The sequence below is a fragment of the Crinia signifera genome, chromosome 6 (assembly GCF_055691185.1).
Source record: "Crinia signifera chromosome 6, ASM5569118v1, whole genome shotgun sequence".
In the NCBI taxonomy this organism is placed as follows: domain Eukaryota; kingdom Metazoa; phylum Chordata; class Amphibia; order Anura; family Myobatrachidae; genus Crinia; species Crinia signifera.
In genome coordinates, this window is record NC_139222.1 from 12,158,143 (window position 1) to 12,185,479 (window position 27,337).

The 27,337-nt window shown below is 48.5% G+C and overlaps 2 protein-coding genes across 4 annotated transcripts in view; one reads left to right on the forward strand and one right to left on the reverse strand.

Moving 5' to 3' along the window:
* Positions 1-27,337, reverse strand: part of LOC146009513 (uncharacterized) — a 63,726-nt gene that overhangs the window by 20,994 nt on the left and 15,395 nt on the right. The window contains exons 6-8 of the mRNA XM_083149956.1: positions 4,768-4,904; positions 4,071-4,228; positions 1,379-1,543 (exon numbers count right to left, since the gene is read on the reverse strand). Of these exons, the coding sequence (XP_083006082.1) occupies positions 1,379-1,543; positions 4,071-4,228; positions 4,768-4,904 (460 nt within the window). The remainder of the gene's footprint in view (positions 1-1,378; positions 1,544-4,070; positions 4,229-4,767; positions 4,905-27,337) is intronic.
* On the forward strand, positions 13,513-25,837 carry LOC146009928 (uncharacterized). 3 transcript variants are annotated; one of them, XM_083150569.1, is made up of 5 exons: positions 13,513-13,663; positions 15,740-15,930; positions 18,770-18,958; positions 22,871-22,946; positions 24,005-25,837. In XM_083150569.1, the coding sequence occupies exons 2-5, from the start codon at positions 15,844-15,846 to the stop codon at positions 25,531-25,533; spliced, it is 1,881 nt and encodes a 626-aa protein (XP_083006695.1). In that variant the 5' UTR covers positions 13,513-13,663; positions 15,740-15,843; the 3' UTR covers positions 25,534-25,837. The 3 variants fall into 3 exon arrangements, with proteins under 3 accessions (XP_083006695.1, XP_083006696.1, XP_083006698.1); XM_083150570.1 differs by lacking the exon at positions 13,513-13,663 and adding an exon at positions 13,691-13,766; XM_083150572.1 differs by lacking the exon at positions 13,513-13,663 and adding an exon at positions 14,110-14,131.

Consider the following 27,337-nt stretch of genomic DNA (forward strand, 5'->3'; position numbering starts at 1 on the left):
TCCCAGCAGTCACCTCTCCGGTGTTACTGTATAATGTCCCATTCCCAGCAGTCACCTCTCCGGTCACATCCCCCGGTGTTACTGTATAACGTTCCATTCCCAGCAGTCACCTCTCTTCTGGTCACATCCCCCGGTGTTACTGTATAATGTCCTATTCCCAGCAGTCACCTCTCCTGTCACATCCCCCGGTGTTACTGTATAACGTCCCATTCCCAGCAGTCACCTCTCTTCTGGTCACATCCCCCGGTGTTACTGTATAATGTCGTATTCCCAGTAGTCACCTCTCCGGTCACATCCCCTGGTGTTACTGTATAACGCCCCATTCCCAGCAGTCACCTCTCCTGTCACATCCCCCGGTGTTACTGTATAACGTCCCATTCCCAGCAGTCACCTCTCCGGTCACATCCCCCGGTGTTACTGTATAACGTCCCATTCCCAGCAGTCACCTCTCCGGTCACATCCCCCGGTGTCACTGTATAACGTCCCATTCCTAGCAGTCACCTCTCCGGTCACATCCCCCGGTGTCACTGTATAACGTCCTAGCAGTCACCTCTCCTGTCACATCTCCCGGTGTCACGGTATAACGTCCCATTCCTAGCAGTCACCTCTCCTGTCACATCTCCCGGTGTCACTGTATAACGTCCCATTCCCAGCAGTCACCTCTCCGGTCACATCCCCCCGGTGTTACTGTATAACGTCCCATTCCCAGCAGTCACCTCTCCGGTCACATCCCCCGGTGTTACTGTATAACGTCCCATTCCCAGCAGTCACCTCTCCGGTCACATCCCCCGGTGTTACTGTATAAAGTCCCATTCCCAGCAATCACCTTTCCGGTCACATCCCCCGGTGTTACTGTATAAAGTCCCATTCCCAGCAGTCACCTCTCCGGTCACATCCCCCGGTGTTTCTGTATAACGTCCCATTCCCAGCAGTCACCTCTCCGGTCACATCCCCCCCCATGTTACTGTATAACGTCCCATTCCCAGCAGTCACCTCTCAGGTCACATCCCCTGGCGTTACTGTATAACGTCCCATTCCCAGCAGTCACCTCTCCGGCCACATCCCCCAGTGTTACTGTATAACGTCCCATTCCCAGCAGTCACCTCTCCGGTCACATCCCCCGGTGTTCCTGTATAATGTCCCATTCCCAGCAGTCACCTCTCCAGTCACAACCCCCGGTGTTACTGTATAACGTCCCATTCCCGGAAGTCACCTCTCCGTACACATCCCCCGGTGTTACTGTATAACGTCCCATTCCCAGCAGTCACCTCTCCGGTCACATCCCCTGGTGTTACTGTATAACGTCCCATTCCCAGCAGGCACCTCTCCAGTCACATCCTCCGGTGTTACTGTATAACGTCCCATTCCCAGCAGTCACCTCTCCCGTCAGCAGCTGGATGATCTTGTTGGTGAGTTCCAGGATCTTCTGGTCATCTTCTCTCTCATGTATCAGCGAGTGAGGTGGAGTCACCGTGATGGGGCTCTGGGTCCTGCTGTTGACTGTGACGTTCTCACCAGACTCCTTCTTCACCACTATGCAGTCCTATGTAAAGGCAGGTATTTTAGTAAACATCGCTACTGAACAAGATAAACAGTAAGCCTTCCCAGGCAATGATAATATATAGAAGCAGTACACATTAGAATAAAGGTCCTATACTTTGCCTACAGCAGCTAGGGTGTACATACAAGAGCAGGGCGTTGCCCAGGGAGCTGGAGTCTTTGTCAGTTTTTATTAACTTTTGAGCTTTGTAGCTAAGTTTTCTCGCCGAAGATTCGGTGACTGCCGGAGCAAGACGAAGAATTGCTGAACTTGGTCTAAACTACAGCGATTCAACGTCTGCAGCTAAGTACATTAAATATGTACTCCATTATTATATGTTGTAGTTTGTGTATTATTGTCTTCACATAATTCTCCATTGCACTCCTGAAACCGTACTCTCTAACCTGTTCCCCCTGAACACAAGCTACAAATATATTCCCAATGCCTTGGCTTATTCACGGAGACATAATGGGGTTATGATAGAAGTCTGCTTGTTAGACTTATAGAGGATATTCCCTTATTTTCTTGTATAGTATTTTTGACTTTGAACCTATTATTATAAAAAAATTTTTTTTTAGATGCAACGGACCTGTAAAAAAACAACTATGATTGGTTAACTTATCACTACAAAGCCTCTACTGTGTTACATCCTTAGAGACACAAAGCAAAAAAGGAATAAGTAAATGTAGGTTGTGCTAAGCCATATACTAATGCTTGCCCAATCATTTGTATGTCTGGGCCCTGACGTATGACATAAACGCATGCATTTGTTTGCCATTTATATCTAATAACTTCAGGATAATTAAAACTTTTGATCTGTAGAACTTGAATAGTAGGCAAACACTACGTCCATTATGCTCAGAGTGAGTAAGTCAGGTCCCTGTGTCAGTAATAGAGATAAGAGTGATGTCACTGTGACGCTCCCAGACTCCCTCACCTCCCCAGTCAGGTCCCTGTGTCAGTAATAGAGATAAGAGTGATGTCACTGTGATGCTCCCAGACCCCCTCACCTCCCCAGTCAGGTCCCTGTGTCAGTAATAGAGATAAGAGTGATGTCACTGTGACGCTCCCAGACCCCCTCACCTCCCCGGTCCGGTCCCTGTGTCAGTAATAGAGATAAGAGTGATGTCACTGTGACGCTCCCAGACCCCCTCACCTCCCCAGTCAGGTCCCTGTGTCAGTAATAGAGATAAGAGTGATGTCACAGTGATGCTCCCAGATCCCCTCACCTTCCCGGTCAGGTCCCTGTGTCAGTAATACAGATAAGAGTGATGTCACTGTGACGCTCCCAGACCCCCTCACCTCCCCAGTCAGGTCCCTGTGTCAGTAATAGAGATAAGTGTGATGTCACAGTGATGCTCCCAGATCCCCTCACCTTCCCGGTCAGGTCCCTGTGTCAGTAATACAGATAAGAGTGATGTCACTGTGACGCTCCCAGACCCCCTCACCTCCCCAGTCAGGTCCCTGTGTCAGTAATAGAGATAAGAGTGATGTCACTGTGACGCTCCCAGACCCCCTCACCTCCCCGGTCCGGTCCCTGTGTCAGTAATAGAGATAAGAGTGATGTCACTGTGACGCTCCCAGACCCCCTCACCTCCCCAGTCAGGTCCCTGTGTCAGTAATAGAGATAAGAGTGATGTCACAGTGATGCTCCCAGATCCCCTCACCTTCCCGGTCAGGTCCCTGTGTCAGTAATACAGATAAGAGTGATGTCACTGTGACGCTCCCAGACCCCCTCACCTCCCCAGTCAGGTCCCTGTGTCAGTAATAGAGATAAGTGTGATGTCACAGTGATGCTCCCAGATCCCCTCACCTTCCCGGTCAGGTCCCTGTGTCAGTAATACAGATAAGAGTGATGTCACTGTGACGCTCCCAGACCCCCTCACCTCCCCAGTCAGGTCCCTGTGTCAGTAATAGAGATAAGAGTGATGTCACTGTGACGCTCCCAGACCCCCTCACCTCCCCAGTCAGGTCCCTGTGTCAGTAATAGAGATAAGAGTGATGTCACTGTGATGTTCCCAGACCCCCTCACCTCCCCGGTCAGGTCCCTGTGTCAGTAATAGAGATAAGAGTGATGTCACCGTGACGCTCCCAGACCCCCTCACCTCCCCGGTCAGGTCCCTGTGTCAGTGATAGAGATAAGAGTGATGTCACCGTGATGCTCCCAGACCCTCTCACCTCCCCGGTCAGGTCCCTGTGTCAGTAATAGAGATAAGAGTGATGTCACTGTGACGCTCCTAGACCCCCTCACCTCCCCAGTCAGGTCCCTGTGTCAGTAATAGAGATAAGAGTGATGTCACTGTGACGCTCCCAGACCCCCTCACCTCCCCGGTCAGGTCCCTGTGTCAGTAATAGAGATAAGAGTGATGTCACTGTGACGCTCCCAGACCCCCTCACCTCCCCAGTCAGGTCCATGTGTCAGTAATAGAGATAAGAGTGATGTCACTGTGACGCTCCCAGACCCCCTCACCTCCCCAGTCAGGTCCCTGTGTCAGTAATAGAGATAAGAGTGATGTCACTGTGACCTCACCTCCCCGGTCAGCAGGCAGATGATCTCTAGGGTGATATTTAATATCCTCTCTGTCACATGTCTTCTTTCCTTGTCCATTCTCTGTGTCATAGTCCAAACGTCCATCTTAGTGTATCTTGTTGTCACACAACCTCTAGTAGACTTCCTTCCTCGGCCCCCTGGAAATAAAGGAGAGTTGCATAAAGATCATCCTTTAATATGACAGCATATGACAGTGAATAATGAGTAATGTGTAAGTGACCTCAGACCTCCCACCATGACCCTCTCCAGGAGGGACACAATGCTCTGCTCCTGCACTTCCCTGGTAACGTATGATTGCCATCACCTGTGCTATAACACCTTTCTTATCAATTTACCTGTTCAACACAGGTGATGGCAATCATACATTATGAGGAAAGTCCAGGAGCAGAGCATTGTGTCCCTCCTGGAGAGGGTCATGTTGGGAGGTATGTGACCTGGATATACTTTTTTTGGAAAGATATTATAAATCGTATGTTCCCAATCCCTGATTAGACCCCCACATATTAAGGGGAGTCAGTGTGCACAGGTACATAGCTCCCCACACTGGGGCACATATAATAAGGGGAGTCAGGGTATACACATATACAGCTCCCCACACAGGGTCATGTGACTCTGCCTGCTGGTCATGTGACGCTAAGCTGCCGCTGGGGTAGAAGAAGCCGCCGCCGCCACTCACCTGGAGCTGCTGCCTGCACAACATTCAGGAGCCGGAAAATTAAATAAGCAGCTGCTGCTGCTGCTGCGGCCCATCCACTTCCGGGTTTTGCGGTCCACGGCGTTTCCGGGTTTTGCGTTTCACAGAGGCTGCAGTCGCTGCCGGGAGTTGTAGTTTGGTGTCAGAGCCAGTAATGGTTTACTAAGATCTTTGACATCAGGCGCTGGGTGGGGCGAGGGGCGGGGTCACAGACAGCAGCACTGCAGTGAATAAGGGAGTAGAGACAGTGACCATTTGATTGCTGCCCCTTATTATACCCTGTGCACCCTCTGGGGTATCTCAGGCTTCACCACACCTATGAGTTTGTGTCTGCTGAGTGTGAGAGGTAAAGTAGAGAGGTTGGGTCCCATCACTCTGGTGTAGAGATGGGGGACAGCATTTGGAGAAGCAGCTAAGGCTGGCATGCTGGTCACATGTTGGGCCTGACTCAGAGGCGTGCGCAGTTACATACGTTTTCGTTCGTAGCGGACTTTTGAAAATGTGCTACTGGCTCATCCGCCATCCTTGTTATATTTGTTATATTGTCCCTATAGGTTGTAAGCTCGCAGCACGGCCCTCCTACCTCCAAGTCCACCTGTCGTTACCCAGTTTGTTTTATCTCTGTCTGCAATTGTACTGCGCAACGGAATCTGCTGAGCTATATAAGACACTGTAACGGAATCTGCTGAGCTATATAAGACACTGTAACGGAATCTGCTGCGCTATATAAGACACTGTAACGGAATCTGCTGCGCTATATAAGACGTTGTAACGGAATCTGCTGCGCTATATAAGACACTGTAACGGGATCTGCTGCGCTATATAAGACACTGTAACGGAATCTGCTGCGCTATATAAGACGCTGTAACGGAATCTGCTGCGCTATATAAGACGCTGTTACAGAATCTGCTGCGCTATATAAGACACTGTAACGGAATCTGCTGCGCTATATAAGACACTGTAACGGAATCTGCTGCGCTATATAAGACACTGTAACGGAATCTGCTGCGCTATATAAGACGTTGTAACGGAATCTGCTGCGCTATATAAGACACTGTAACGGAATCTGCTGCGCTATATAAGACACTGTAACGGAATCTGCTGCGCTATATAAGACGCTGTGACGGAATCTGCTGCGCTATATAAGACGCTGTGACGGAATCTGCTGCGCTATATAAGACGCTGTAACGGAATCTGCTGCGCTATATAAGACGCTGTAACGGAATCTGCTGCGCTATATAAGACGCTGTAACGGAATCTGCTGCGCTATATAAGACGCTGTAACGGAATCTGCTGCGCTATATAAGACGCTGTAACGGAATCTGCTGCGCTATATAAGACGCTGTAACGGAATCTGCTGCGCTATATAAGACGCTGTAACGGAATCTGCTGCGCTATATAAGACGCTGTAACGGAATCTGCTGCGCTATATAAGACGCTGTAACGGAATCTGCTGCGCTATATAAGACGCTGTAACGGAATCTGCTGCGCTATATAAGACGCTGTAACGGAATCTGCTGCGCTATATAAGACGCTGTAACGGAATCTGCTGCTCTATATAAGACGCTGTAACGGAATCTGCTGCGTTATATAAGACGCTGTAACGGAATCTGCTGCGCTATATAAGACGCTGTAACGGAATCTGCTGCGCTATATAAGACGCTGTAACGGAATCTGCTGCGCTATATAAGACGCTGTAACGGAATCTGCTGCGCTATATAAGACGCTGTAACGGAATCTGCTGCGCTATATAAGACGCTGTAACGGAATCTGCTGCGCTATATAAGACGCTGTAACGGAATCTGCTGCGCTATATAAGACGCTGTAACGGAATCTGCTGCGCTATATAAGACGCTGTAACGGAATCTGCTGCGCTATATAAGACGCTGTAACGGAATCTGCTGCGCTATATAAGACGCTGTAACGGAATCTGCTGCGCTATATAAGACGCTGTAACGGAATCTGCTGCGCTATATAAGACGCTGTAACGGAATCTGCTGCGCTATATAAGACGCTGTAACGGAATCTGCTGCGCTATATAAGACGCTGTAACGGAATCTGCTGCGCTATATAAGACGCTGTAACGGAATCTGCTGCGCTATATAAGACGCTGTAACGGAATCTGCTGCTCTATATAAGACGCTGTAACGGAATCTGCTGCGTTATATAAGACGCTGTAACGGAATCTGCTGCGCTATATAAGACGCTGTAACGGAATCTGCTGCGCTATATAAGACGCTGTAACGGAATCTGCTGCGCTATATAAGACGCTGTAACGGAATCTGCTGCGCTATATAAGACGCTGTAACGGAATCTGCTGCGCTATATAAGACGCTGTAACGGAATCTGCTGCGCTATATAAGACGCTGTAACGGAATCTGCTGCGCTATATAAGACGCTGTAACGGAATCTGCTGCGCTATATAAGACGCTGTAACGGAATCTGCTGCGCTATATAAGACGCTGTAACGGAATCTGCTGCGCTATATAAGACGCTGTAACGGAATCTGCTGCGCTATATAAGACGCTGTAACGGAATCTGCTGCGCTATATAAGACGCTGTAACGGAATCTGCTGCGCTATATAAGACGCTGTAACGGAATCTGCTGCGCTATATAAGACGCTGTAACGGAATCTGCTGCGCTATATAAGACGCTGTAACGGAATCTGCCGCGCTATATAAGACGCTGTAACGGAATCTGCCGCGCTATATAAGACGCTGTAACGGAATCTGCCGCGCTATATAAGACGCTGTAACGGAATCTGCCGCGCTATATAAGACGCTGTAACGGAATCTGCCGCGCTATATAAGACGCTGTAACGGAATCTGCCGCGCTGTATAAGACGCTGTAACGGAATCTGCCGCGCTGTATAAGACGCTGTAACGGAATCTGCCGCGCTGTATAAGACGCTGTAACGGAATCTGCCGCGCTGTATAAGACGCTGTAACGGAATCTGCCGCGCTGTATAAGACGCTGTAACGGAATCTGCTGCGCTATATAAGACGCGCTATATAAGACGCTGTATCGGAATCTGCCGCGCTGTATAAGACGCTGTAACGGAATCTGCCGCGCTGTATAAGACGCTGTAACGAAATCTGCCGCGCTGTATAAGACGCTGTAACGGAATCTGCCGCGCTGTATAAGACGCTGTAACGGAATCTGCCGCGCTATATAAGACGCTGTAACGGAATCTGCTGCGCTATATAAGACGCTGTAACAGAATATGCTGCGCTATATAAGAAACTGTAACGGAATCTGCTGCGCTATATAAGACTGTAACAGAATCTGCCGCGCTATATAAGACACTGTAACGGAATCTGCCGCTCTATATAAGACGCTGTAACGAAATCTGCCGCGCTATATAAGACGCTGTAACGGAATCTGCTGCGCTATATAAGACACTGTAATGGAATCTGCTGCGCTATATAAGACACTGTAACGGAATCTGCTGCTCTATATAAGACGCTGTAAGGGAATCTGCTGCACTATAGAAGACGCTGTAACAGAATCTGCTGCGCTACATAAGACGCTGTAACGGAATCTGCTGCATTATATAAGACACTGTAACGGAATCTGCTGCTCTATATAAGACGCTGTAAGGGAATCTGCTGTGCTATATAAGACACTGTAACAGAATCTGCTGCGCTATATAAGACACTGTAACGGAATCTGCCGCACTATATAATACACTGTAACGGAATCTGCTGCACTATATAAGACGCTGTAACAGAATCTGCTGCGCTATATAAGACGCTGTAGCGGAATCTCCTGCGCTATATAAGATGCTGTAACGGAATCTGCTGCGCTATATAAGACACTGTAACGGAATCTGCTGCGCTATATAAGACGCTGTAACGGAATCTGCTGCGCTATATAAGACACTGTAATGGAATCTGCTGCACTACATAAGACACTGTAACGGAATCTGCTGCACTATATAAGACGGTGTAACGGAATCTGCTGCGCTATATAAGACGCTGTAGCGGAATCTCCTGCGCTATATAAGATGCTGTAACGGAATCTGCTGCGCTATATAAGACGCTGTAGAGGAATCTGCTGCCCTATATAAGACGCTGTAACGGAATCTGCTGCGCTATATAAGACGCTGTAACGGAATCTGCTGCGCTATATAAGACGCTGTAACGGAATCTGCTGTGCTATATAAAAACCTATAAATAAATAAATATTAGTAATTTTTTATTTGTTTGACCTAATGTTGTTTTTTTCTGTTGGTTTTTGAGTCATGTTTTGATTAGTTTATCTGTGATTTAGGATGATGCAATGGTGAAAACTGAAGACTGGGCAGGACCCAAATAAACGAGAGACACGATGACCAGAAGATCCTTGACCTCACCAACAAGATCATTCAGCTTCAAAAATTCAAATGTGCGCTGGTGCAGCTAGGATGTTTATCTTTACCACAAGCTGTGTAAATCTGACTTGGGTCAACCCTGCCTTGCGAATGGTGGAATGGCCAGCACCCATTCACTGCGCATGTTCGCATGAACCGGCTGCGAATGGATGTTTTAGATAAACATCCATTCGCAGCCTACAACCCGCAGAAATGCCAATACGCATTGCAAAAATATCGTGCTCACATGCGAATCTGCATGCGCGCAAACAGACCAGAGTAAGGTCCATTTTCTCTGGCAGAGGTCAACCGGTTCCTAATGGTTGGAATCCTACTCCGCTTTCAGCGTCACAAAACTGTAATGCAAACGGATAACCCTTTGCACCAACACCAAGTCTGCCACCAGATTTGGAACACGGTTCCAATAATGGTCAGACCTGGGACTTACCCTTTCATACTGCAGCTACACCCTTGGACTTTACCAGGTTGGCACCACAATGACCACCGGTCGACCATCTCCAAAATTTAAAACACCACCTTCAATATTCGCTATGGCCTCACCTATTGATGGAGGCATCTCATTCTTGTAATCTATTTGGTCAAAGACCCAAGTTACTATAGGACCAAAGATGGCACGTTAAGTGGTCAGCACAGAGCTCCTCTTCACTGTTATGAGGCCTTCTGAAGAGAAAGTAAAGGTTCCTCCTCAAATTGTGACCTCCAATTTTTTATCTATTCAGCAACAATTCTTTTACTCGAACATGAGTTGTCAACACATCCTTAATACCCAGATAACTCAATATATAGAGGTGTTCTGGTCAAGTGGTGCGCTCTCTTAGCAAAGCTAATGATAGTCAACCTTCATAGCTTATTGAGAAGCTCCATCGGGCACCACCCTGATGCCTTTGAAGGAGTATAGGACACCTAAAAGAGAGAGGGTAATACAAACCTATGTTTTCCCTTATAGGGTCCACTGCAACCGCAATCTCATTTAGCCATCTTTACAAAGGTTTGAAGACCTCACAGACACTGACATGTCTACACCCACAGGTCATACACAGTATACATCTACTCATGCTAAGGAGGAACCGGCCTCATGTGATGGAGAAGACCTCACAGACACTGACATGTATACACCCACAGGTCATACACAGTATACATCTACTTATGCTAAGGAGGAACCGGCCTCATGTGATGGACAAGACCTCACAGACACTGACATGTATACACCCACAGGTCATACACAGTATACATCTACTCATGCTAAGGAGGAACCGGCCTCATGTGATGAAGGAGACCTCACCGACACTGACATGTATACACCCACAGGTCATACACAGGATACATCTACTCATATTAAGGAGGAACCAGTCTCATGTGATGGAGGAGACCTCACAGACACTGACATATATACATCCACAGGTCATACACAGTATACGGCTACTCATATTAAGGAGGAATCGGCCTCATGTGATGGAGGAGACCGCACAGACACTGACATGTATACACCCACAGGTCATACACAGTATACATCTACTCATGCTAAGGAGGAACCGGCCTCATGTGATGGAGGAGACCTCACAGACACTGACATGTATACACCCACAGGTCATACACAGTATACATCTCATATTAAGGAGGAACCAGCCTCATGTGATGGAGGAGACCTCACAGACACTGACATGTATACACCCACAGGTCATACACAGTATACATCTACTCATATTAAGGAGGAACCATCTGAAGATGATCTCACAGACATTGACAGCTGTACACCCACAGACTCTATACCGTTAGACGGTATTCATGTTAAAATTAAGGATGAATCTAACTCATGTGGAGAAGGAAGTCCCTCAGATACTGACCTTTGTATGCTCCCCGATCTTTCCCATGCAAATTACTCATCCAGTACGGGGGATCCTTTCAAGTCCAATCTTGTGACCATAGAAAAAGTCATGAAGGAGGCGGACGTTATCCTTGCAGTGAGTGTGAAAAGTTCTAGTCAACCTAGTTACACATGGAAGGATCCACACTGGTGAGAAGCCGTTCGCTTGCCACAAATGTGGCCGGAGTTTCACTTGTAAATCAAATCTTACTGCTCACAAAAAATACCACACCAGCCATTCAGCTGCGATGAATGCGGAAACCGTTTTGTGGTGAAGTCCAAGCTTGAGAGACATCAGAGGAAGCACGCAGGAGAGAAGCTGCATGTGTGCACCGGCAGCGGAAAACATTTCTCCAGTCTGCCAAATCTCAACACCCACCTCCGGTATCATGCAGAAGACAAGCCGTTCCATTATCACGAGTGTGGCAAATCTTTGTTCCTGAAGTCGCGGCTTTTCAGACACCAGAAATTCCACAGCAGGACGAGGCCGTATACCTGCAGCGAGTGTGAGAAATGTTTCACCACCAACTCAGACCTGGTTAGGCACCAAATGCCGAAAGTGCTTCACCAATAACTCGGGCCTGGCCAGGCATCTGATGGGCCATACGGGGAAGAAACAGTTTTCCTGCTCGGAGTGTGACAAAACTTTTACTATCAAAACCACCCTGGCCCAGCACCAGAGAATTCACACTGGAGAGAAACCGTTTACCTGCACTGCATGCGGCAGATGTTTTAGGCAGAAGAGCACCTTGTATAGACACTTACACACCCACAGGTAGAACCCTTTTTGGTGACGAGCCACAGAATGTATTATACCCAGTGGCCGATCCAGGGAAGGGGCTACAGCACAATTCAAAATTCAAATCGGGGAGCAACACCAACTGCCAGTGAGTCAGTTTGGACTGATGGTGGCAGTGGGCGTGGCTCCCTTATTTGAATTTTGAACTGTGCTGCAGCCTCTCCTCTGGAACTACCACGGATTATACTCTTCATACAAACTGGTTACACATTGAAGTGACAGATGTGCCGTAGACGAACTTCGAAAACGCTGGGGTGTAAGTCGTTAAGTAGCCTACAGGTGTGTCCTCAAACACTGTGCCAATCCTTTGAGCATGACATCACAAGTGGGCGGGTATATTCAAATAAGCTCTGCAGGCCAGGCCTATTGGGATGAACGATTGATACGCCTGTGTATGCTTTCTGCATAAACTTTATTGATCGATGGTTGGACCTTTGTCCTAAGTTTGCCCCCAACCTTGTCCTTATGATTATGTTTGTATACAGTGCCTGCAGCTATCGGCCAACCAGTAATTATCATTAGGAAACTTGATGGAGTGAGATTTGTTCTTGATTTTGGTCATGATTACTGCAAAATATACCATTAAAGGCCATAACAATGTGGACTACACCATGGTAGGCATTTATGGAAATAATACCTAGCAAATTACAGTTGCAACCAATCAAATGTTTGTTTTAAACTGCACAGGAGCAATAGCAGAAACGTATTGGTTGCTAGGGGCAATACCACCCTCGCTGGTTGAGATGTGTGCCCCAGTGTTGGTTACTCTATGCTGATTGGGATTAGGTCAGTGTAGCGTAAGGACAATATTTAATCCCTGTAGAGCACGTCCATATTGCAAACACGTCCAAGCCTGATGCCTGGAGATCGGATGATAAGAGCCCAAATCGCACCAATGGATGTGGGCCCTGAGGAATAAAGCAGCCAATATTTACCCTGCACAGAAACAAAATAACTCGCTGCTCTAGAAGGGACCTCCCGGGCCCCCCAGCTTCCCTGACCCCTCCCACACTCGGCGGTTGCAGACATTAGCATCTACTGGGAAAATGTAAATGAACAACCTCCAGCCCCCCAATCATATACACCTGGAGAGCCCTGATACAAACATTAAGACAGGGATGGGGAACCTTTGGCCCTCCAGCTGAACTACACATCCCAGCATGCACTGCTACAGTTTTGCTATTTGGCCATGCTAAAACTGTAGCAACGCATTCTGGGATATGTAGTTCCACAACAGCTGGAGGAACAAAGGTTCCCCCTATCCATGCATTAAGAGAACATAGAATGTCACCCAGAACAATAAGGGGTCACTTCAGTTCCTAACTGTCATGTATTTGAAAAATGGCAGTTGTGAGCTGATTGGCTGGAGCTCTATTTATCCTATTCAACGAGTTGTATCACTCATTGAATCAGCCTCTAGCAATTAATATTCAACATGACTGGTTAGTAAAGTTTGAAGAGGTCTTGCAGAAGCAGAGCCTCGTGCCTCAGAATGGAGGTGTGTACATTGCATTGGGAACACCGTCCAAAGGGACAGCAACATCGTGTCTTCCAGGACAAGTGACTGCACTGCTGGTGGTCTCCATGCATGGCATGGGCATCTCCAGGAAGTATACAGGGTGAGCTCAGAAAGATGGGCACACAACACACAAGCCTTTGCTATGATCAGGCTGACGAAATAAAAACTTCCGGTACATGGAACGCAGAACCCGGAAACAACTTGCATCAACGAGCCGCATATTGGAACACCCGACCCGGAAGTCGCTGGGTTGGACCGCAAAACCCGGAAGTGAAGCCATATTAGATTAGGAACCAGTTCCTGGCGGAAGAAGGAAGATTGCGGTGAGTGGTTCATTCCTTGTCTGTACTTTATAATCTTATTTGTGCATTATACTGTCACTGCAGTGTGGGGGCTGGTCCTATCTTTGTATACAGCCAATATAGGGTGTGCATCAGCCTGTATACTGCTGTGTACATTGTACAGTGTGTCTATATTGCAAAGCATTCATGCATGCAAAAATTCAGTGCAAATACTGCAGGTTGTTTTATTAGACATCTTTGAAAAGTTCAAGTATTATATATATGTATATCTATATATATATATATATATATATATATATATATATATATATATATATATATAAATGCTCACACACAATTACACTCGGTTGGGATGAATTTGGCATTTGAGACGGGCCAATCGAATTCTCTGAATTTACCCACCTACATTTGACCCAATGTGGTTTGATCTTGGTTTCTCCCAATCCTTGGATCATTCTGGTTTGTGGTATCTTATCCGCAGTAATGAAGGTGGGGATCCCTTACCTATTATTACATTGGTATACGTGTAGGAGGGTCACTACAGCGGGACTTAAACTTGAGTGGAATGGAAGGTGTTAATATAAAGGTGCCCATACACTAGTAAGATTTATCTTCAGATCTGGCTGGTTGGAACAAAAACATGGTTATGGATGAGTGACAGTTTGGCAGTTTTCCAGCATTTCCAAGCAAATGGTCAATTGTCATTTGCTCTCATAGATAACCATGTTTTTGTTCCTACCAGACAGATCTGCAGATAAATCTGTATGTGTATGGACACCTTTAGCATGCAATGGTCCTAGTTTATCAGGGAGTGCTAAAGCTCGTTGATAAATGAGTAACTGTAGCTCTTTTAGAGGCTCCTACCCCTCGGCCTGTATCAGGAAGGGATGAGTGTGCGTCCATGTTCCTTTTACTACAACCTCACCAGGACTCGCTGATCGTGCAGGTTATTGGTTATGTAGCCAAAATCTTCCTGCATGTTCAGCCGACGGGGACGGTCGATAACTATATTGAATGTACGCAGGCCCCTGAGAGCGATATATACATGGTGACGTGTGCATGGGACGTCACATTTACCTAGCACTGCCCATAATGTGACAATGTGCAGCTCATTGGTGGCTGAGGCCAACTTCTCTTTGGCATTACTGGTCACATCTCCTCCTCTCTGCATTCCGCAGCATTGATCTTACTAACGATGTCCCCAAGCACGGCGGGCAGAGGATGGTGCTGACTATATTTGGGAGTGTGTATAGCCAGCGACGTAGGGGGTAATTCACGCCTGGTTGCAAGACTGCAAATTCAGAGTCCGGGCACAGATTGCACACAATAAATGGGAAAATAATTCAGTGGTGAGTTGCAGGTGGATTTAGCTATTCGCAGGTAGAGTGACCAATCCCGGGAGCTCGGGAGTAGACTGCGCACCCGCTCAAACGCTGCCCGGCTTCTCCCAACCCCGGCTGTGCGGCTCTGTGCAGCGTGACGTAGTCAGAGGTCATTCTGCACCGCCCACCTCGCTCCCGGCTGTATCACCGGCTCATAGCTGCACTGCCCGTTATATTAAGTAAGCCAAACCCATGAATCCCGGGATGGAGCATTTTTCATTCCCGAATCTTGGGATTAAAAAAAAAAGGCCGGCGATTGGCGTCCCTATTCGCAAACCATTCCCAGGCTGGCACGGGGTGGGATTACACTCTGGCACAAAGGCGGCTATCTAATTAATAGCAGTATGATCACAAGGCGCTGATAAATCGGACCAGAGCAATCAGACCTGAATAACCCCCATCGGGCGTAGCAACCCTTCTAATAACCGGGTCAAATTGCCAGGTTGGTCAACCCGGGTTATAAGGTTGATGTTGATACCCAGGTTCCGCACTCTGTCCCGGGTTACACTCATACCAATCATATTAAGAGAGTCCATATCCAGCCGCAGCCGCAGTCTCTATCCCTGTACAAATTGGGGAATAGGGGTCATTTGAGATTCCATGGTAGACTCTGATGTTCTGTGTGTGTCACATGGACTAATCTGATGGCCGGAATCACAGGGTGAGCTCTGCACTAAGTCATTAACCACTATTAGTGTCATCGTTTCATTCATAGATGACAACTGTACCTGCTAGAATCGTTTCCTAACCAGAAGCCGCATAACTGCAATACTTACACAAAGGAGAAGACTTCCATCTAGACTACCTGATTTACTGAGAATGGAGAACGGAATGGAGGAGAAGACTCAAATCGCTGATAAGCTACTGAATATCACCTTGGAGATCATCTGCCTGCTGACTGGGGAGGTGAGGTCACAGTGACATCACTCTTATCTCTAGTACTAACACAGGGACCTGACTGGGGAGGTGAGGTCACAGTGCATACCTCCCAACTGTCACGATTCCGTCGGGACAGTCCCGATTTTCGGGTCCTGTCCCGACGTCCCACCCGCGGCAGGCATTGTCCCGCTGCGGGGGGTGGCAGTTGGGAGACCCCCCAATCTAGTAGAATAGACGCTGTGCGCATGCGCACAGCGTCTATTCTCGTATGAAAATGAGGTCGCGGCTAATTAGCATAAGCCGCACCCTCATTTGCATACGCCCCGCCCCCTTTTCTGGCGCTCGCGCGGCTTTGCCGCGCGAGTGTCCCTATTTCCTCCGGCCAGAAGTTGGGAGGTATGACAGTGACATAACTCTTATCTCTAGTACTAACACAGGGACCTGACTGGGGAGGTGAGGGGGTCTGGGAGCGTCACCATGACATCACTCTTATCTCTATTACTGACACAGGGACCTGACTGGGGAGGTGAGGGGGTCTGGGAGCGTCACCATGACATCACTCTTATCTCTATTACTGACACAGGGACCTGACTGGGGAGGTGAGGTCACAGTGACATCACTCTTATCTCTAGTACTAACACAGGGACCTGACTGGGGAGGTGAGGTCACAGTGACATAACTCTTATCTCTAGTACTAACAATGGGACCTGACTGGGGAGGTGAGGGGGTCTGGGAGCGTCACCATGACATCACTCTTATCTCTATTACTGACACAGGGACCTGACCGGGGAGGTGAGGGGGTCTGGGAGCGTCACCATGACATCACTCTTATCTCTATTACTGACACAGGGACCTGACCGGGGAGGTGAGGGGGTCTGGGAGCGTCACAGTGACATCACTCTTATCTCTATTACTGACACAGGCACCTGACTGGGGAGGTGAGGGGGTCTGGGAGCGTCACAGTGACATCACTCTTATCTCTATTACTGACACAGGGACCTGACTGGGGAGGTGAGGGGGTCTGGGAGCGTCACAGTGACATCACTCTTATCTCTATTACTGACACAGGGACCTGACTGGGGAGGTGAGGGGGTCTGGGAGCGTCACAGTGACATCACTCTTATCTCTATTACTGACACAGGGACCTGACTGGGGAGGTGAGGGGGTCTGGGAGCGTCAGTGACATCACTTATCCGAGAACCTCTCCAGTCCAGTACTTGTGTCTTTAATAGAGATGAAAGTCCTGATACATTACTCTAGCTCACACACTAAGGATATCTAGATGTTACTATGATGTAGGTCTACTGAGATTCTAACTACTTCTTTGCTATGATCAACCATAATATACTGTGTACTATAGTTATATACCTGCCAGATCCATGTCTGCATGTAAGGAAAATCTAGCAATCCTCCGTTCTGTGAACCATAGAACAATACTTAACCCTTTGCGGTCCAACTTCTAGTTAGAAAAAAAGGACGACTAACAGTAGCGCTGGGAACCGATATGTGCAGCTAAAGTAAATTAATTCCAAATTAATAAATAATAATGGTACTTGTTTCCTAGCACGACGCCCATCTCATCGTATACCATAGGCCATACAATGGGATGCGATGCTACGCGATGGCAGCCGATGTTATACAATTTCAAATCGTATACCATCGCATTCAGGCTCGGTGGCTCGCTGCGCTCGCCACACTATGAAAAGGTCGGAGGACGCGTACCTCCGTCCACGCTTCGGGTTGGCGCTGATCGTGGGGGTGGCGTGGGGGTGCATTTAACATTGTAAGCACCCATTAGGGTGCTTATACAATTTAAAATCGTATAGGGTGCTTAAATCGCATCGCATGCAGCTATAAGGCATGTGATGTGATACAATGCACAAGATGCCATACGACTGAAAATCGGGGGCGCCGTGCTAGGAAACAAGTACCTTAATAATATTATCAATGCAGTCAAATTAATAATATAAGCCAGTCAAAAGAGTTGTAAATAATATACATTTATGTTAATTTAAAAATACATGATTAATGCATAAAAAAATAGAACATCACATATTTAATGCTATAGACAAAAATGTACCGGCCGATACAATAAAGAAAGAATTGAAAAAGTATAGAAATATAAAAAAAAACAGTTTTTTCTAAAAAGTGTGGAGCTCGTGATGGTATTTTTTATCTTCCCTAGTTAAGGAACCAATTAGCAGTCCACTGAGGTTCAGTCACTTAATACATGGTAAGCCAGTAAATCCAATGGGGGAGTAATACTGAAGTGGTGGCTGTGAACAGCTGATATTCACCGGAGTACCTTCGCATTAGTAGCCTCCGGTCATGGTTCGCAGTTCAGGCTCCCGCGTGCCGGCCGGCACTAGATGGATGTAGCAGGTGTAGAACTGACGCGTTTCCCCACCTGCATCTGTTGGCGGCTTTATCAAAGATCAAGTGTTCTTCAACTTCTAGTCAGACTCTGCAGTCCTGGCGCTATTATCAGTCCAACATCGAGCTGAGGTTGACGCTGCGATGACTTCTGTGTGCTTCTTGTTCCAAAAGAAATGTGACCACAAAGGGTTAAGGTAAATGTTGTAGGTAAGAACTAGGAATTTCACAGCTGAGAGGGAACTGCTGGCTGGCGGGTAGAGCAGAGGGCAGTGAGGTAGGAGGACAATGGCTGTTGATTTTCACCAAAGTATTTTTGAGAGGAGAATTGGACAGTAATAGGTCATAGGTCCCGGTGTAACTGTAACATCCACTAATACGGGAAATGCTTTTATATCCACAGAAATTTGTATATCCTAGTTCATGGAGCGATTATTTGGTCTAGGTCTGTATATCCTTATACTAAATGTGTCTTATTTTCTTTATAACATAGCATTATCTAGTTACAAAGAACTCTTCTGAGTCTGTGACATCAAACAGCCACCAGTTTGAGTCAGGAGGACAGAGCAGGACCCAGATCCCCAACACGGTGCCTCCACCTCACTCACTGATACATGAGAAGGAAAATGACCAGAAGATCCTGGAACTCACCGACAAGATCATTCAGCTGCTGACAGGAGAGGTGACTGCTGGGAATGGGGCGTTATACAGTAACACCGGGGATGTGACCGGAGAGGTGACTGCTGGGAATGGGACGTTATACAGTAACACCGGGGGATGTGACAGGGGAGGTGACTGCTGGGAATGGGACGTTATACAGTAACACCGGGGGATGTGACAGGGGAGGTGACTGCTGGGAATGGGACGTTATACAGTAACACCGGGGGATGTGACCGGAGAGGTGACTGCCGGGAATGGGACTTTATACAGTAACACCGGGGGATGTGACCGGAGAGGTGACTGCTGGGAATGGGAGGTTATACAGTTACACCCGGGGATGTGACCGGAGAGGTGACTGCTGGGAATGGGACGTTATACAGTAACACCGGGGGATGTGACCGGAGAGGTGACTGCTGGGAAAGGGGCGTTATACAGTAACACCAGGGGATGTGACCGGAGAGGTGACTGCTGGGAATGGGACGTTATACAGTAACACCGGGGATGTGACCGGAGAGGTGACCGCTGGGAATGGGGCGTTATACAGTAACACCGGGGGATGTGACCGGAGAGGTGACTGCTGGGAATGGGGCGTTATACAGTAACACAGGGGATGTGACCGGAGAGGTGACTGCTGGGAAAGGGGCGTTATACAGTAACACCGGGATGTGACCGGAGAGGTGACCGCTGGCAATGGGACTTTATACAGTAACACCGGGGGATGTGACCGGAGAGGTGACTGCTGGGAATGGGACGTTATACAGTAACACCGGGGGATGTGACCGGGGAGGTGACTGCTGGGAATGGGGCATTATACAGTAACACCGGGGGATGTGACAGGAGAGGTGACTGCTGGGAATGGGACGTTATACAGTAACATCGGGGAATGTGACCGGAGAGGTGACTGCTGGGAATGGGACTCTATACAGTAACACCGGGGGATGTGACTGCTGGGAATGGGACGTTATACAGTAACACCGGGGGATGTGACCGGAGAGGTGACTTCTGGGAATGGGACGTTATACAGTAACACCGGGGGATGTGACCGGAGAGGTGACTGCTGGGAATGGGAGGTTATACAGTAACACCGGGGGATGTGACCGGAGAGGTGACTGCTGGGAATGGGGCGTTATACAGTAACACCGGGGGATGTGACCGGAGAGGTGACTGCTGGGTATGGGAGGTTATACAGTTACACCCGGGGATGTGACCGGAGAGGTGACTGCTGGGAATGGGACGTTATACAGTAACACCGGGGGATGTGACCGGAGAGGTGACTGCTGGGAAAGGGGCGTTATACAGTAACACCGGGGATGTGACCGGAGAGGTGACCGCTGGGAATGGGGCGTTATACAGTAACACCGGGGGATGTGACCGGAGAGGTGACTGCTGGGAATGGGGCGTTATACAGTAACACCGGGGGATGTGACCGGAGAGGTGACTGCTGGGAAAGGGGCGTTATACAGTAACACCGGGATGTGACCGGAGAGGTGACCGCTGGCAATGGGACTTTATACAGTAACACCGGGGGATGTGACCGGAGAGGTGACTGCTGGGAATGGGACATTATACAGTAACACCGGGGGATGTGACCGGGGAGGTGACTGCTGGGAATGGGACGTTATACAGTAACACCGGGGGATGTGACCGGGGAGGTGACTGCTGGGAATGGGGCATTATACAGTAACACCGGGGGATGTGACAGGAGAGGTGACTGCTGGGAATGGGACGTTATACAGTAACATCGGGGAATGTGACCGGAGAGGTGACTGCTGGGAATGGGACTCTATACAGTAACACCGGGGGATGTGACTGCTGGGAATGGGACGTTATACAGTAACACCGGGGGATGTGACCGGAGAGGTGACTTCTGGGAATGGGACGTTATACAGTAACACCGGGGGATGTGACCGGAGAGGTGACTGCTGGGAATGGGAGGTTATACAGTAACACCGGGGGATGTGACCGGAGAGGTGACTGCTGGGAATGGGGCGTTATACAGTAACACCGGGGGATGTGACCGGAGAGGTGACTGCTGGGAATGGGGCGTTATACAGTAACACCGGGGATGTGACCGGAGAGGTGACCGCTGGGAATGGGACTTTATACAGTAACACCGGGGGATGTGACCGGAGAGGTGACTGCTGGGAATGGGACGTTATACAGTAACACCGGGGGATGTGACCGGGGAAGTGACTGCTGGGAATGGGACGTTATACAGTAACACCGGGGGATGTGACCGGGGAGGTGACTGCTGGGAATGTGGCGTTATACAGTAACACCGGGGGATGTGACAGGAGAGGTGACTGCTGGGAATGGGGCATTATACAGTAACACCGGGGGATGTGACAGGAGATGTGACTGCTGGGAATGGGGCATCATACAGTAACACCAGGGGATGTGACCGGAGAGGTGACTGCTGGGAATGGGACTTTATACAGTAACACCGGGGGATGTGACTGCTGGGAATGGGACGTTATACAGTAACACCGGGGGATGTGACCGGAGAGGTGACTGCTGGGAATGTGGCGTTATACAGTAACACCGGGGGATGTGACAGGAGAGGTGACTGCTGGGAATGGGGCATTATACAGTAACACCGGGGGATGTGACAGGAGATGTGACTGCTGGGAATGGGGCATCATACAGTAACACCAGGGGATGTGACCGGAGAGGTGACTGCTGGGAATGGGACGTTTTACAGTAACACCGGGGGATGTGACCGGAGAGGTGAGTGCTGGGAATGGGACGTTATACAGTAACACCGGGGGATGTGACCGGAGAGGTGACTGCTGGGAATGGGATGTTATACAGTAACACCGGGGGATGTGACTGGAGAGGTGACTGCTGGGAATGTGGCGTTATACAGTAACACTGGGGGATGTGACAGGAAAGGTGGCTGCTGGGAATGGGACGTTATACAGTAACGCCGGGGGATGTGACCTGAAAGGTGGCTGCTGGGAATGGGATGTTATACAGTAACACCGGGGGGATGTGACCGGAGAGGCGACTGCTGGGAATGGGACGTTATACAGTAACACCGGGGGGATGTGACCGGAGAGGTGACTGCTGGGAATGGGACATTATACAGTAACACCGGGGGATGTGACAGGGGAGGTGACTGCCGGGAATGGGACGTTATACAGTAACACCGGGGGATGTGACCGGAGAGGTGACTGCTGGGAATGGGACGTTATACAGTAACACCGGGGGATGTGACCGGAGAGGTGACTGCTGGGAATGGGACGTTATACAGTAACAACGGGGGATGTGACCGGAGAGGTGACTGCTGGGAATGGGGCGTTATACAGTAACACCGGGGAGGTGACTGCTGGGAATGGGACGTTATACAGTAACACCGGGGATTTGACCGGCGAGGTGACTGCTGGGAATGGGACATTATACAGTAACACCGGGGGATGTGACCGGAGAGGTGACTGCTGGGAATGGGACGTTATACAGTAATACCGGGGGATGTGACCGGAGAGGTGACTGCTGGGAATGGGGCGTTATACAGTAACACCGGGGGATGTGACCGGAGAGGTGACTGCTGGGAATGGGGCATTATACAGTAACACCGGGGAATGTGACCGGAGAGGTGACTGTTGGGAATGGGACGTTATACAGTAACACCGGGGGATGTGACCGGAGAGGTGACTGCTCGGAATGGGACGTTATACAGTAACACCGGGGAATGTGACCGGAGAGGTGACTGCTCGGAATGGGACATTATACAGTAACACCGGGGGATGTGACAGGAGATGTGACTGCTGGGAATTGGATATTATACATTAACACCAGGGGATGTGACCGGAGAGGTGACTGCTGGGAATGGGGCGTTATACAGTAACACCGGGGGATGTGTCTGGGTGATGACTATTGTGTGTGTCAGGTTCCTATAACATTCCAGGATTTCACTGTCTATCTCTCCATTTAGATGTGGAAGTATTTAGGACACAAGGCTTTGTACAAGTACATTGTGGTGGAGAATCCTGAATTTCTAACACTTATGGGTAAGATGAGGTTTAATCTTTGTCCTTAACCAAGTTCTTAGTAGTCGATTTATTAAAGTTTCAAAAACAGACAGTATTGATGTAGCCCATAACAGCCAATCAGATTCTGTCTTTCATTTCTCTACTGCATTCTAAAGAAAGACAGAATCAGGTTGGTTGTTATGGAGAACACCTCCACTTGTCTGTTTTCAAAGCTTTAGTTAATCAACTGTGTACTTTACCTCTCTCCACAATTTGATAAATTCCCACCCCCCTCTCGTTAACAGACAGCCAAAATGACCAACTCAAGTCAGGTTCCGAATAGCTCTCTGAGCACTAGTCCCGGTCCCCCGACTAGCAGACCCAACTGCTGCTATATGCAAGAAAATTGTGCCAAGGCCTTGACTAAACAAGACGTCATTATGTGCACAGACTACTTTGCCTCGTTAGTGTTAAGGTGCCCGTACAGGATTTGGCCTGTTTACATCTGATTCAGAAGCTGCAGGGGGGCAGAAGATTTCAAGACTCCTTTTCAAATAAACTGGTGGATGCTGATTGGCTGAGAGAGCTCTCTCAGCCAGTCAGTGGCCGCCCTTTTATTTGAATAGGAGTTTTGAAATCTCCTGCCCCCGCCACTGCAGCCGTCATCAATGCCAAATCTTATGCAACCTTACCAGGGAGGTTGAAGGGAAATCTGGCCCGACTTACTGTACCTGTGTATTTCGGACTATAGTGTGAGGGGGTTAAAGTGAGGGGAAACAGGGTGGAACTGAGTTCCACCACCTCTACTGGTGAGGTGGAACATTTTAACCTCCACATTGGCCCTGCACAGTAATTCTCACAGAAAAGCATTGTAGTTTGTAGGGGGATGCCAAAAACCCTACCACTGGCCCTGTCTATGCCTAATGGGGGGAGGGGGTAATTAGGTGGCAAAGTGAAATGAGTTCCCCCACCTCTGCATGACCACTTTAAGCCCAATGTGAGATGGATATCTCTCCTACAAGGACATGTGAATAGGTTTGCAGTGGCTTCTTCTTATATCCTGGTAACCGTTTATATAATATTTTTATTTCCTTCAGATACATCAGAAACCATAGACCGGGACACTATTTCAGCAGCAGAAGATATAAGAGATGTCAGATGTCCCCAGAGACCAAATACTAACCATACAGATGAGAGCTCAACTATTCATGAAATGGGAGGTCACGGAGATAACGATATGGACACAGATGATACACAAAATATAGCTCCTCATATTAGGGAGGAATCCAGCCCGGGTGGAGTACAGGATATCTGTTCTTTAACAGATCATACACAACTAGAATATACATGTATTAAAATTAAGGAGGAACCAGACTCGTGTGATGGAGGAGACCTCATGCACAATAATGATTATAGTCCTACAGCTCATACAACGTATACAGCTACTTCTGTTAAGGAGGAACCGGCCTCATGTGATGAAGAAGACCTCACAGGTCATACACAGTATACATCTACTCATATTAAGGAGGAACCAACCTCTTGTGATGGAGAAGACCTCACAGACCATACACTGTATACACCCACAGGTCATACAGAGAATACATCTACTCATATCAAGGAGGAACTGGTCTCGCACGATGAAGGAGGCCTCGCTGACACTTACATTCCCTCAGATCATACACACGATACATCTACTTATGTTAAGGAGGAGCTGGCCTCAAGTGACGGAGGAGACCTCCCAGACATTGCCTCAAACCCTGGGTCTGTCACCATAAACCCCTCCTCTGTCCCTGCCTCACCTTCTCCAGATGTTCCTCAGACTCACTGCCCTGTGTCTGTCAACATCCATCTTGTGTCTGTCAACATCTATCCTCCCGTCCCTCAGTCCCATCTTTCAGATAGTACACAGCCCACATCTACTCATAGTAATGAGGAACCAGTCTCAAGTGATGAAGGAGAACTCTCAGACACTGACCCGGATTCTCCCACAGATCATACATCCGCTCATGCCCAGGAGGACATATACCAGTCAGAAGACAAAGAGTTTGTTTGTTTGTATTGTATGAGAAGTTTTTCTAGAGCGTCAAACCTTGTACGACATGTGAAACTCCACACCAAGGAGAGCCCCTTCGTGTGTCCCGATTGTGGGAAAAGCTTTGATGCTAGCACAAAGCTCCTGGTACACCAGAAGAGCCACACCGGTAAAAACATCTGTCTGGACTGCGGGAAATGTTTTTCAAGGAGCTCGGGGCTAAACAGGCACCTGACGTTCCACTCTGGAGAGCCGCCATTTTGCTGTCCGAAGTGCGGGAAACATTTTAACACGAGCGCGGGTCTCAGTATGCACCTGGGAATCCAGGGTAGGCCTGGCTCCAACTCTTGTTCGGAACCTGGGAAAGGTCCTGGGGAAAAGAGCGCTCTGAATAACAACCTGAGAACTGGTGCGGGCCAGAAACCGTTCTCGTGTACCCACTGCGGAAAATTCTTTGCCAGTTATGCCAATTACATCGTCCACCGGAAAGTCCACTCGGGAGAGAAGCCGCATCGGCGCTCCGAATGCACCCAATGTTTTCGCCGTAGGAGCCACCTGATGAAGCATCTGGAAACAGGAGAAGGTCATTGCTGACCACTTTGCAAGGAAGCCAGGAGCCGCCAGGCCAAATCTGGCCGCTGAGTTTGGAAGAGATACCCGACAATACGGTAGATCGGTTTATAAAAGATTACAGGAAGTGGTGGAAGAACCACCAACGTAGACCACGGTTGGAGTACCGCTGTGGTAGAGCCCATGGCAGCTATGGGGCCACACCACTACAGAAGCTTCACCACTGTCCGACCGTCTAAAAGCAAAATCACCTCAACTTGTCCAGTTCAGATCTCTTACGCCACCAGTAGGGGTTTTGCAAAATGTGGACATATTTAAAAAACAAAAACTCTAATGAATTTTCATGTACCTTTTATATATAAAAAATGAAATAAAAATATACTTGGCATTTTTTATCTGAATTCCTTCTAGATCTTCGTTTGTGCCCTTGGTCATCACCTTTTATGTCTTATGACTAATAGAACCTTGAAATGTAACCCACGTTCTAAGGAAAATAGGGGGTCATTCTGGTTGATTCGCTCGGATGGGAATTCGCATCCTTGCGAGTGAACCAGATCCCGACCTCGGAAATGGTGGTACGCCGGCACACCATTCGCAAGGCGCGTTCCTTCGCAATGGCTGCGAATGGGTGTTTTACATAAACATCCATTTGCAGCCTGCGGTGGAACACCCCCATCATTCGATGGTCTCCGGCCATCGAATGATGTGGAATGTGCACGCATATGTAAGGATGCTCTGAGGCCCCTCTTACATATGCGTGCACGCTGGGGCCGCCAGAGCCAGGAAACGCTGGGCGTTCACACATGGGGCCGCCCCTCGCCCGTTGTCCTGGTTGTGAGCACCCAGTGATCCGACTACTCGCGGTGGGTGCACGCACCCTACGTATGCACAGGTGCAGAAATGCGCAGTAACAAAACATCGGTCCCCTTGGGAACGGCCGTTGCGAATTGACCTGAATAAGGTCCATAGTCCGTCGTTATTCCTAAGGGATATGGTCACTAGGTCCACCCTATGAAGGTCTGAGATAGATTGACAATGCTAAGGTCGAAAGGTCGACTCAAGCATTAGGTCAACAACGGGAAGGTCAAAAGGTCAACATAAGTTTTTTCTTTCTTTTTGTGCCGACAGGCGGCTTTTGATACCCTACCATCCTCTACGGCATGGTGGGAGAATATAACAGTGTGCCGAGCGCAACATGGCGAGCCATGCGGGGGGATGCGGTACACTTAGATCAGACATGTCCAAACTATGGCCCTCCAGCTGGTGTGAAACTACAAGTCCCACCATGCCTTGCCACAGTTTTGCTATTAGGGAATGTTAAACTATTGCAAGGCATGCTGGGATGTGTAGTTTCACAACAGCTGGAGGGCCACAGTTTGGATATGCCTGACTTAGATGGTGCCCCATGTCGATATTCAGGGGAGAAAACTGTGAAAACTCTTCCAATGTCGACTTAATGCTTGCGTCAACCTTAGTCAAGTCAACCTATTGACCTAAGCCTTGTAAGGCAACAGGGCTGTACACACGTCTCATGTACAATTACACATAACCCACTTTTGTCTATTGTCCGTACAGTCATCGCACTCACAAACCTCTATGCAGGAAATACCCGTTTCCTGACCTCCCACCGAATGCCGGTGAGGTGGACTTGGCACGCCCACTCTTTTCACTGCTGCACCGGTAGCCAGAGGGGGGCGGGGATGACGATGGATGATTATACCACAGTGCTCCAAGTATTGTACACAAACTTCAGCGAAACATTAAGGAGTTTATTAAGTGATACACTTTGGGGCAACTCGCAGCGGACAGTGGGCCCGATTCAAACCGG

Excerpts from the sequence above, each read along its gene's own strand:
- LOC146009928 (XM_083150569.1), top strand. The coding sequence starts at position 15,844 with ATGGAGAACGGAATGGAGGAGAAGACTCAAATCGCTGATAAGCTACTG. Across the intron at positions 18,959-22,870 it reads TTCAGCTGCTGACAGGAGAG|ATGTGGAAGTATTTAGGACA; the intron begins GTGACTGCTGGG and ends CTCTCCATTTAG. Across the intron at positions 22,947-24,004 it reads TGAATTTCTAACACTTATGG|ATACATCAGAAACCATAGAC; the intron begins GTAAGATGAGGT and ends TATTTCCTTCAG.